At 38.0% G+C, this 12,302-nt stretch overlaps 2 protein-coding genes across 5 annotated transcripts in view; one reads left to right on the top strand and one right to left on the bottom strand.

Moving 5' to 3' along the window:
• Positions 1-478, bottom strand: part of LOC136877254 (RNA-binding protein 25) — a 305,057-nt gene extending 304,579 nt beyond the window's left edge. For both annotated transcript variants that reach the window (XM_067151122.2, XM_067151123.2), the window contains exon 1: positions 354-478. The gene's annotated coding sequence lies outside the window, so the exon portion shown is untranslated. The remainder of the gene's footprint in view (positions 1-353) is intronic.
• Positions 479-556: 78 nt separating this feature from the next.
• Positions 557-12,302, top strand: part of LOC136877256 (uncharacterized) — a 158,786-nt gene continuing 147,040 nt past the window's right edge. Inside the window, exons 1-2 of one of the 3 annotated variants that reach the window (XM_067151126.1) lie at positions 557-939; positions 1,202-1,347. In XM_067151126.1, the coding sequence (XP_067007227.1) occupies positions 1,321-1,347 (27 nt within the window). In that variant the 5' untranslated portion in view covers positions 557-939; positions 1,202-1,320. Of the gene's footprint in view, positions 1,055-1,201; positions 1,348-12,302 lie in introns of all 3 variants that reach the window. The other 2 variants (XM_067151127.1, XM_067151125.1) reach the window with 2 other exon arrangements.

Raw genomic sequence — 12,302 nt, 5'->3', positions numbered from 1 at the left:
CAATGACAATCTGCATTTTCGAAGAGAATGAACGGGATAGGATGCATGTTTTGATCAATAATATAGCCATTTGAGATACTATTTTCCACATTTAGCCATTATCTCCTGACTGAATATTTTAAAATACGTTAATTTCGTATTCTTTCCTAATTATTAAAGTGAAAGCACTATCATACAAGGGGTAGGTACCATCACGGACTGTCAGGATTTCTGCTCCTGCCTCATTGCCTGCCGACTGGTATCGTCGAGCAATAAGGGATCAAGAAAACAATGCTTAATTTACTACTGGATTCAAATTTACGTAACAGAGAAAAGAAATCTCAGTGAAAATATATAGAAGATTCACAGCTTACCTGAAGGTGTAATATTTACAAATAATCACTATTTACATCGAAGAAACCCACAAAATCCACAAATACTCATCAAACTATACAGACTTCCAACCAAAATGGCTGCTTCCTATTCGGCTAAAACTCGGCTAGTAACGCATTCTATTGACGGTGAGAAATTCTAACAGACAGTGTGCCGAAGTTTTTCAGGAATGCCACCAGGCAGTCCAACTGTGTGGCACAGTGGGATGGAATGGAAGTATATGGCAATAAATGTCATCGAAGATGGGTGGTATTTTTGATAACTTAGTGAGCTTCGTACGTAAAATTAAAGTACATAGTAGAATGATGAAAACTTATTGCAATTTCTTGTAAGATAGTAAATCGTGAGTTCAGGCACCGAATACCACTCCAATTCATTATGTGTGTATTGGCTATACAGAAATCATACAATCGTTCCTTGCTGTTTTATAACCATCGCAAGCTTAGATAGATGGCGCGTGTGTTCGTGATATATGTCATTTTAGTGGTATTGATAATATGTCCACGTTGAATAACTTAAATATGTGCTCGTCGAAAGACATTTCCTCTTGCTGTGTAATGGAGCAAGGTAAGGTTTTGTGATACATGAAGGGGCAAACTCTTGGCGGGCCATCGAAGTTTCTGCCGGAGAGGCAACATGAAGTGTCAAGACGTCACTGGTACCACTTTTCCAAAAGAAATAGGCAATTTTCTACCCATTATTAATTCTTTGTGATACTATCCTTCAGTTATATAATATGAACTCTGATATATTTTAGAAAATTTTCCATATATGTATGTCAGTGTCCCCTTAATTAACTAAATATTATGGTAATATTTTTTTATTGCAGTACAAATGAGCCTAATTACGTAGGCCCAGCTGTTGACAGGAGGTTATGACCATCGTACAGATATTCGCTCTACGTCCAGGAGATCATTTATTTTTATCTACCACTTCCAACATTGAAAAATGGCCCAGTCAACCACAAAGTGCAAGGCAAGTGAGAATCATTGTTCACTGTGTACAGAATGTCTGAATCACATGCCCTTAAGATATGGGTTATTCTACGAGACCAAAGGCCTGTATTTGAACTTCATATCATACCTACATACTGGTTAATATATATCACATATATAACATGGATTTGACCCCTCTTTAAGTGGATATATTTCGATTTCGGTTAACCAGTTGGTAAACTAATAATCATCAAATAATATATTTGCTATGCTGAGGACAGAATGCGTCTAAGAAAGCAAAATGTTCAAAACTGGTCGATGAGTTGTTTTGTCAACTAAGAGCAAGAAGGAAAGAAATGCAAGATTCGATTTGAAACAGACATTTCAGATTTTGAGATTTTAATACATATCCTTAGAGGTACTTAAAACATTAATAATTATTTGTATTCTTTGGCAGTTTATATGTCTAGTTTGTTGCATGCATAGAAGTGATAATAATTTGACTGGGATTTGAAATTGGTACCTAGAGCTAGAAGTAACTCTGCACGATCCTGTATATGGGATGGTGCAGTACTTCCACATTGCTGTTAGGGTCACATTAAGACAGATACAGTTCAGATTCCAGTCAGTGCATGCAATATAGAACATAATGCTTTTGTGCTAGTTCGACAGCAGATGTTCACTTTTTTTTTCATCATCAAGTAGCATCGATATAGTCATTAGACTCCTATGATCAGAAAACAAAAGTATTTGGTATAGACAGATAAGAATCTTGCAAAATAGTATTTAACTGTGTGTTTGTATTGGAGTTCCTTTACATCTCAGGATGAATAACATGATGTGTTAAGGGTTTTCCCCATCTTTGCAACTACCTAAACATTAAAGTAAAAGATGATGGTGATGAAGAATCATCTTCTGCTTTTGTGGGTAGATTTAGATCCCCCGACTCTACATACCGATTTTTATTAAATTCTCTTCAGCCGTTTTCTCGTGATGCTTGTACATACATACAGACAGACAGAAATTACGGAAAAGTAAAAACTGCATTTTCTTATTACTGTGGACATGATCGATACAGAAATACCATTCTTTTCAAATTCTGAGCAATGTACAGACAAAACTCTTATTTTATATATATAGATGTATAGGAGTTTTGAAGAATTGTGTCAAATTAGCCTGGTTTGATTAGTCATCACACTCTGGTTTATTATTGTCTCATTTTCAAAGGCTAGAACAATATTAAACACCCACATAAACACACAGTTTATGATTTACAAGCCAAGCCCCTGCATTTATTAAAACATGAATAATAACAAAGGACCCATGTATAGTATGCGCACTTTTTAGTGATAGATTTTTGTACTCGTTGGAGAAGTAAGAAGGGTTCTGTTAATACTGCCAACTGAATGGAAATGAAATCTGAATTGAATCGATAATATGATCAATCGATATGAATTTTATAAACCTTTATTATTTTAAGCAAACAACTGTGTCACACACACAATATATAATACTATATAACATTTCCCGTTGCGAAACATGTTCCTAGCATGAATTCTATAGTTTGGCTTTGCTGTGTAAATAACAACAGTACGTGTACTTAAAGTATACGCCAGATGTCGCACAGCGATGATAAGCAATTCTTAGTTTGTGTTTCAAAGGTTGCCTATACGAATCTTGAAGATAACCGAAGTCAACCACTTCAGCACTAGGGTGTAAATCTATCACCAAAAAGTGCGCAGATAGTACAACCACTAACATATAGGCCTAACCACAGTTCCATAGATTCATTGTACTTTTGACCACATGTGAGTATGAAGTATTTATTCTTAATTCTTGCAAGGGATTTGCTGCTGTAACAGATAATGGCCAACTGTGTTATGTGTGTCAACTATCCACTATTGGTAGTGCAATGTCTCACGTTCTTTTGATATTCGTACATGTACAGAGAGGGAAAAAAAATTCTCTTTGTTCTTGCAAAAATTTATTTTCGAGAAGACCATGGCATGGTTTTAGCTTGTCCAGTGATGTCATATGTCACGGGGCTTTTGTTGCATATTGACGGGTAGTAGAAGAAAGTATGAAAAAACTGAAAACATACTTTTGCGGGGGGCCGAAACTTGGGCGCCAGTAGCAAAAGCAGTAGTCGCGGCGACTTGGCGCCTGGGATTTCTGCACCCCTGCCATCTAACCACCCTCATCTTGGTTGCCCTCTATGATTTGAGTCCATTATTCTCCTAGGAAACCTATCCTCCTCCATTTACCTCACATGACGCCACCACCAAAGCCGGCTTATACTACTTCACCCTCAGAGTTCATCGTAACAGCCTTTGCTGGCTCCTGATTACCCTCCTGCCATTGTTCCCACCAGTTTGTACCAGCAACCAATCTCACTACTTTTTTATAGCTCTATAGGAGATATTAGATAATTGCCACAATAACAACATTGATGTCTTGCACGGCCTCACTCCTCCTTCCTATGGCATGGAGTGATATCAGGGCTTTAAAATTTATGATATCAGGGCTGCCAACACAGGGCGATATTCCAGGGTCAGAGAAAAGCGGAGAGCGACTGTCTTTGGGAAGGTAGTCCCAAGATCCAAACCCTACCTTCCCACACCCTAAATATACCTGAATGATATCATAGAGGAAAGTAATCATGATTTTTTGTGGGAGTTTGAATCCAGAGTTTCACTGCATCTGTGTATGTATGATGATTCTTTATCTATTTCCTTTTACTCTCCAACCATAGGAAATACACAGTTCAGAAAATTAGAGGAACATGTTTTTGAATGTTTGCCATGCTCCACAAAACAATTCCTCACCCCCCAGGTATATTACCAACTAAAACTTTATTCTTTACCATTGAAGTATACAAAAGAACATCGATGGATTTACGTTCATTTTCAGAACACAAATAGAAATGTCCAAATAGGGGCAAAAACAGTGATACCAGTCCTCCAGGGTGGATTTTTATCGCAGTTGGAGAGCTTCAGTGTGGTGTATGTTCTCCACGAGCATTTATTACAGCTTGGCACCTATGTAGCATGCTCCGTATAGTTAGATGGAGGTCATGTTGCAGTATCAGGTCATTCCTTCTCTTGAATGTCCAGTTTTCGCAAGACAGGTCTGGTGATGTGCACTACACGAGCCCTGGCATTGTCGTGCACGAGTACAAATTCGGGGCCAACACGGTATCCAGCAACCAACATATGCTGTAGCAGTATCTGCTCGATGTACCCTGCAGTGGTAAGACTATCATGGACGATGACAAGATCCGTGCAGCCATCAATACTGATGCCACCCCACACATCACAGAACCCTGTCCGAATCAGTCACCTTCCTGGACAACATTTGGCATGTACTGCTCACCACGGCATCTCCATACATGTTAACGTTCATCACGCTGTGTCAGTGGAAATTTGGACTCGTCTGTGAACAACACAGGTCTCCATTGGCGAAGTTGCCAGTTGATGTGGGTATGGGCAACAGAAGGCGAGCTGCGCGATGTTGCTGAGTTAAACGGGGCACTCAAACAGGACGTCTGGGTTGTAAGGACATTTCTCTTAACCTGTTCCTTACTGTCTGGTCAGACACAGTGACTCCAGTGACCCTCCTGAGGTCTTGTTACAGTTCTCTGGCAGTTGCTGAACGACGCCGCAATGCACAGATGGTCAGATACGTCATCCTGTGGGGTTGTCATGTGTCCACGACCTTGTCCAACCCTCCTTGTGAACTGGCCTGTCTCATTGTAGCGATTCCACAAGTGGCAAATAACTGATGGAGAGACACGGAGATCCACAGCAACACGACAAAATGTCCATACTTCCTAGATCAAAGTGACGGCCATTGCGACTTAAACCTTGTTAAGATGTCTTATGAGATGTGCTGGTTTACATACGTGTTCAAATGACCACAGTAGTCTGTGTACCTCACAACGACACATGGATGCACCCCTGTTCACTTTGTTTTGAGGGGACACCTGACAGTTTAATGCATGGCTACGCCTACAGGTGGAGTATAACTTTGATTTGACATACCCTGAGTATTTGTTAAAAATGAAGCCATGTTTTCCAGTGTTGACTTAGTTAAATGTAGCAAAGGCTTTTCAGTCTGTCAAACACATAGCAAATACAATGTAAATTAAAACACTAAAAGCATATCTGTAAAACACACACTAACATACAAAGAATGACATGTTTCGTTCTACAAGAACATCCTCAGATTCTATCAAATCACTTAAAAAAAGCTTATATATGTACAGTATTGTTTACGTAGCGTAAACTTGTCAATGATAGAGAGATGAGTGATAACATGAAACAGTAATGACAAAAAATAAATTATATACAATTATAATATAGTGAAAAACTTACGTATTTATCTAGACTGCCGATGTTAAGTCTGTTGTCACCAAACACTATTTCAGGACTGTGGTCATGGAAAGTTTGTGGTGAGCCACGCTGTGCGTGGGGAGGGGAGGGCAGGACAGGACAGGGAGGGGCCTAGTAGATCGATGTGGATCTCTCCTATTGGATGATAAAATCGGGTAGACTATAGAGTGGAGAGGGGGGGGGGAGAGATGCAGGGCGGAGCGGCTGGAGCGCTGTGGAACTTTCCATCAACATTGGAGGGGGGGGGGGAGATGTTATTGACCTATTTCATGTTAATTGTACCTGTATGTAATATGGATGAATGTAATTATTATAATTTTTATTATTTATAATAGGTGAATGAAGTACGGAACGGTATTATTATTATTATTATTATTATGAAAAAAGCAATTCACCTTCCGTTAACATTGGAGAGGGGAGAGAGGTTATTGACCTTTTCCATGCGAATGTACCTTTATGTAATATGGATGAATGCAAATTAAAAATTTTAGTTGAATAAAGTAAGGGACGTTATTATTATTATTATTATTATTACTATTATTATTTACGATAGAAGCAATTTAAGGAGTAGGTGTTGTCAGATATTATGCGAGTAGAGCAAATAGGGGGGAAATTATTTAAATGTGTATTATTATTATGATTATTATTATTATTATTTACGATAGAAGCAAATTAAGGAGTAGGTGTTGTTAGATATTATGTGAGTAGAGCGAATAGGGGGGAATTATTTAAATGTGTATGCTCATTCAGGTTATTGGCATTAGTATTTTTTGCGACGTAAATTTCTATTGCTTCTTTTATATTCAAAGATTTACTTTTATTTTCGAAGTGTAAAATTTTTAGATCAGTGTTGATGTCTGTGAAATGGTGTGAACAGTCGTAGATGTGCTCCCCGAAGGCTGAATGCCGATTATATCTGATCGCGTTTTTGTGTTCTTTGTATCTTGTATGGAAATTACGTTTTGTTTGACCTATGTATGTGGCGTTGCAGTTAGGTTCTTGGCAAAGTCAGGAGTGTATGAACTCAAATGCCAAGAACCTAACTGCAACGCCACATACATAGGTCAAACAAAACGTAATTTCCATACAAGATACAAAGAACACAAAAACGCGATCAGATATAATCGGCATTCAGCCTTCGGGGAGCACATCTACGACTGTTCACACCATTTCACAGACATCAACACTGATCTAAAAATTTTACACTTCGAAAATAAAAGTAAATCTTTGAATATAAAAGAAGCAATAGAAATTTACGTCGCAAAAAATACTAATGCCAATAACCTGAATGAGCATACACATTTAAATAATTCCCCCCTATTCGCTCTACTCACATAATATCTAACAACACCTACTCCTTAATTTGCTTCTATCGTAAATAATAATAATAATAATCATAATAATAATACACATTTAAATAATTTCCCCCCTATTTGCTCTACTCGCATAATATCTGACAACACCTACTCCTTAAATTGCTTCTATCGTAAATAATAATAGTAATAATAATAATAATAATAATAACGTCCCTTACTTTATTCAACTAAAATTTTTAATTTGCATTCATCCATATTACATAAAGGTACATTCGCATGGAAAAGGTCAATAACCTCTCTCCCCTCTCCAATGTTAACGGAAGGTGAATTGCTTTTTTCATAATAATAATAATAATAATAATACCGTTCCGTACTTCATTCACCTATTATAAATAATAAAAATTATAATAATTACATTCATCCATATTACATACAGGTACAATTAACATGAAATAGGTCAATAACATCTCCCCCCCCCCTCCAATGTTGATGGAAAGTTCCACAGCGCTCCAGCCGCTCCGCCCTGCATCTCTCCCCCCCCTCTCCACTCTATAGTCTACCCGATTTTATCATCCAATAGGAGAGATCCACATCGATCTACTAGGCCCCTCCCTGTCCTGTCCTGCCCTCCCCTCCCCACGCACAGCGTGGCTCACCACAAACTTTCCATGACCACAGTCCTGAAATAGTGTTTGGTGACAACAGACTTAACATCGGCAGTCTAGATAAATACGTAAGTTTTTCACTATATTATAATTGTATATAATTTATTTTTTGTCATTACTGTTTCATGTTATCACTCATCTCTCTATCATTGACAAGTTTACGCTACGTAAACAATACTGTACATATATAAGCTTATTTTAAGTGATTTGATAGAATCTGAGGATGTTCTTGTAGAACGAAACATGTCATTCTTTGTATGTTAGTGTGTGTTTTACAGATATGCTTTTAGTGTTTTAATTTACATTGTATTTGCTATGTGTTTGACAGACTGAAAAGCCTTTGCTACATTTCACATACCCTGAGTATTACAAGTTGTTCATTTCATGACCGTATCGATGAGTATAATCAAGAAGTTAATATGAAGAACCACCTAATCGATACTTTTATCCCTTTCAGACCGAGTACGCACAATTGTGCGGGTTCGTATTTTGTTTATCCCTGACCGTATTTGATGTTTTTTCGGCGCTAGACCGGACTGCAGTGATTGTGCGGGACACGTGGCGTCTATTTCAATTATTTTTAGTATGCGCTTGACCGCCAGGGCGAAGGAAGAAGAGTTTAAAAAGCACAGTTGATCGGCGAGATGGCGAGAAGCAGTAGTGCCAAAAGTAAGTATTTATTAATTGCGTTTATATTAATCTAGAAGCTTTACTGAATACCGGAATATATTCAATGAAGTGTGTACATTGGTTAGTGAACGTAAATTTTGAAGATACATCATCGTATGTGATACGAGGTTTTGAATTTTGATACGCACAATTGTGTGGGTCCTTTTTTTCGGATGTTAGTTTTTATTTTGTAAAATAAACTATCAATATGTGTATTGAGGAGCATTTTAGTCAGTTTTTGACATACAAACAAAAATTCACGCCTCCAGTTTTCTTTCAGGTCTGAAAGGGTTATTTTTTGCCTCAGGCAAAATTGAATATATATTAACACTTACAGAACATGTTTCGACCACTTGGTGGTAATCTTCAGCTGTATAAAGAAAAAACTAAGATGAAAAAACATTAGGATAATAAGCACAAGTGATACTCTTAGGTTATAATGAAAAACTTGCTGTGTTGACTGTTCGGTAAAAGTTCTTTGGTGACTCCTTTGTTATAAAATGGTGGTCACCTGATCAGGACATCTTGCCTGTCGTTCTTATTTGGAAAGGATTTTTATTCTGTGCTGTCCAGAAGGTCTGTCATTGAGCGCGATCTAGTGTAGTAGCGGTGTGACACAGTCTGACAGTTCGTGCAATACTCTGGAGAGAAGGGCAAGATGTCCTGATCAGGTGACCGCCATTTTATAACAAAGGGGTCACCAAAGAACTTTTACCAAACAGTCAACACAGCAATTTTTTCATTATAACCTAAGAGTATCACTTGTGCTTATTATCCTAACGTTTTTTCATCTTAGTTTTTTCTTTATACAGCTGAAGATGACCACTAAGTGGTCGAAACATGTAAGTGTTAATATATATTCAATTTTGCCTGAAGCAAAAAATAAAAAGTATTGATTAGGTGGTTCTTTATATTAACTTCTTGATACCCTGAGTAGCTAAGGTCTCAAGGTATGCTGTACGACCATTGGAACCCCATCTACCAAATTAACATTCACATACCAGACGTTACAAAAAATGTTCCCCTAATGTTTTTGAACTGTGTACAATGCAAGAAACTGTTTTTGTAACACCAGGCCCCACTAAAATAAAACAACAAATAGCATTCAAAATTCCTTCATTGCACACGACTTGGAAAGGCAGTAAAAAGCAGTCATCAAAATTAACTATACCAAATAAGGTGGCTACATGGTTTGGGTCATGTAGTTGATAGCTTGCATTAGGAAGAAGGTGAATTTCAACCCCATTGTTCGCAGCCCTCAACATGGTTTTCTGTGGTTTCCCATTTTCACACCAGGCAAATTCTGGGGCTGTACCTAGATGAAGGCCACAGTCTCTTCTTTGCTAATCCTAGAATTGTCGTATCCCATCGCCGCTACGAGACATGTCTGTACTGGGCGAGTTGGTGATGTGGTTAGGGGGTTTGAACCCCACAGGGGTCCTGAGTTTGATTCCCAGCAGGGTTGGGAATTTTAACCATCATTGGTTAATTTCTGGAGGCTGGGGTCAAATCAAAAGAGTTGCACCTGGCAAGCCGAACATGTTCATGAACACCCCTGGCATTAAAAGCCGTACGCTATTTCATTTCCTTGTTTTTTTTTTGTTTTCTTTGCCATAAGACTTATCTGTGTTGGTGCGACGTAAAGCAAATTGAAAAACAAAGAGACATGTTGGTGTGATGTAAAATGAATATAAAAGGTAATCATATTTAAAAAAAATAACTTTCAAAACCACAAAATCCTAACAAATGTCAAAAGAAATAAACATTTAGAATATACGTCAAAATCACTCAATTCAGCCAAACCGGTAATGGGAGGAGGCAATGCCAATTAGCAGACTCACCCACACACGTCATTATGAGCAGAGGAAAGAAACACTGTTATGTCTGCAGCAAATAAGGCAAACCATGAACGAGGTTTGTCCAACCCTTGTCCCGTTTCTCTACAGTGTGGGTGTGAGGTGAGATGAAACTGCCGTGGTGGTTTTTATGACCGGATGCCCTTCTTGATGTCAGTCTCATCAGAGGAGTTAATGAGATGAAATGAATGATGTGATATATGATAGGAAGGGAGAGGGTGAATCCCGGTGCTGGTACATATCTTACCCCTGTTGAATAGTACCAAGGTTTCTGTTCAAGGCTTAACATCCCCATCCAATGGAGGAATCACCATGTGTGCTCCATGTGAGCACTGCAGAGAGATTTGTAATTTAAGCCAAGCTTTTAGCATGCAATCTAGTGGTTAAAAATTGTGTACCACCACCTCCCCTACCCTACCAGCCAACATTCTTATGCTGAACATTTTTTCAACCAACAGGACTCGAACTGGCTAACAACTGTGTCAAACCGTTTAAACTTCAATGCCTTAACAATCATGGCCACCAGGCAGGCTAAACCATGGACAAAGATGATCTGATAAAATACCAGGCAGTCAGAAGGAAGTACAAGAACACGTAAAGGCAGAATTAAAAAGTAGCATAGAGAACGGGAGGACGAAAAAAATGATAAAGGATGCAGAAGCAGACCCATACCGATCAATTATTGTCTTATTTTTACTGTACCAGCTCTGATAACACAGATATTAGTGAATTTGTATTTTTCTTGCTAAGCCCATATCACTGCCGAGCCACAAGAAAATGGTTTAACAGAATTTAATGAAAATCGGTATATAGAGTCGGAGAATAAGAAACTACAGTCTATGCTAAAAATAATTTTAATCACCCTAGATGAAATGGTAGTTTAGTGGAAGGCGCCTAAAATTTCATTTTTAAATATCGGTACCTATGTTATTGGTGCTATCGAAAAGTACTGCATAACAAAAGTTATAGAGAATACAATTTCCGATCATTTACGTTTTATTCAGTTTTACCGTATCAACTATGATAAGAGTGGTATTTCAGAGTCGAAGGAAAAATAAATGTGAAGGCCTACAATATCGAAAGCGCATAACACTGATCAACAACAGCATTGCATTGACCATTGTTTGTTGCGATGTTCTTTGTCTCATGTTGCTACTCAACTCCGATAGATGGGATTATTGCTGCATACTGAGTATAACCGCCTGACTAAATATTGGCAGGAAATAGATGGGGAATTAGAAAACTTTCTCCTTTAGCATGCCATTCCTCTGGTTCATACATTTTCTGATACTGCAGGTACGTAACACACTGGTTCATCATAGTATTCCAGCTGTTCGAATCCTACTCTGATGCAATGTTTTGAATGAACTGTATGCACTCTTACGGCAGAGACTCACGTCGTAGTAGTAGTAGTAGTAGTAGTAGTAGTAGTATGACCTGGTCTAGAATTACAATTTAAGCCTATTCCAAAATATAGCACCATTCACTAAATAACTCAAAAGTCAACCCTGAAAAGAGCCGTTTCTTGAGAAAAGCTTCTTCCTCTTCACTTTTATTAAATTCTACATTCATTTTATTCCAAATTAGCAGCGAAGAGGGGGGTTTCTCCTCTGGCTTGCTGGAAAAAAATTGCCTCCAAGTCAGATAGATTTTTCCGCTGCCAGTGTAGTGAATTGGGATTTTCCGACTCATCGGGTACTCCTAGGAAACAGATTAGTGAAAGGGCATAGTTTTTGCCCTGGGACTCTCCACTATTCGATCCCCCCTCCCGAAAAAAGACAAGTGTTCACAGATCACGGCTGTCTGCGGCTTGGTCATTCCAGCTCTGGAACTTTGGACTGTTCGATCGGCAGCATAGTACTGTTCGTTAAAAGTAAGAAAATGTGTGGGTTTTCATTTGATGGAGTATTTCACATGATAGCATTGCTTTTAATCGCGCCATTCCTACTGATGTCATTGTAATGACCAGGGAACGGATTTATATGTTCTAATAATTATTGAAATATGTACATATATAATTAATTATTTTTATTGAAATATGGAATTATATATTATTAGTAGTATTAATTATTTATTTATTTATTTATTTATTTATTTA

The sequence above is a fragment of the Anabrus simplex genome, chromosome 7, assembly GCF_040414725.1.
Source record: "Anabrus simplex isolate iqAnaSimp1 chromosome 7, ASM4041472v1, whole genome shotgun sequence".
Taxonomy (NCBI): domain Eukaryota; kingdom Metazoa; phylum Arthropoda; class Insecta; order Orthoptera; family Tettigoniidae; genus Anabrus; species Anabrus simplex.
Note: the sequence above shows the minus strand (reverse complement) of the source record. Positions and strands in the feature narration are given on the sequence as shown.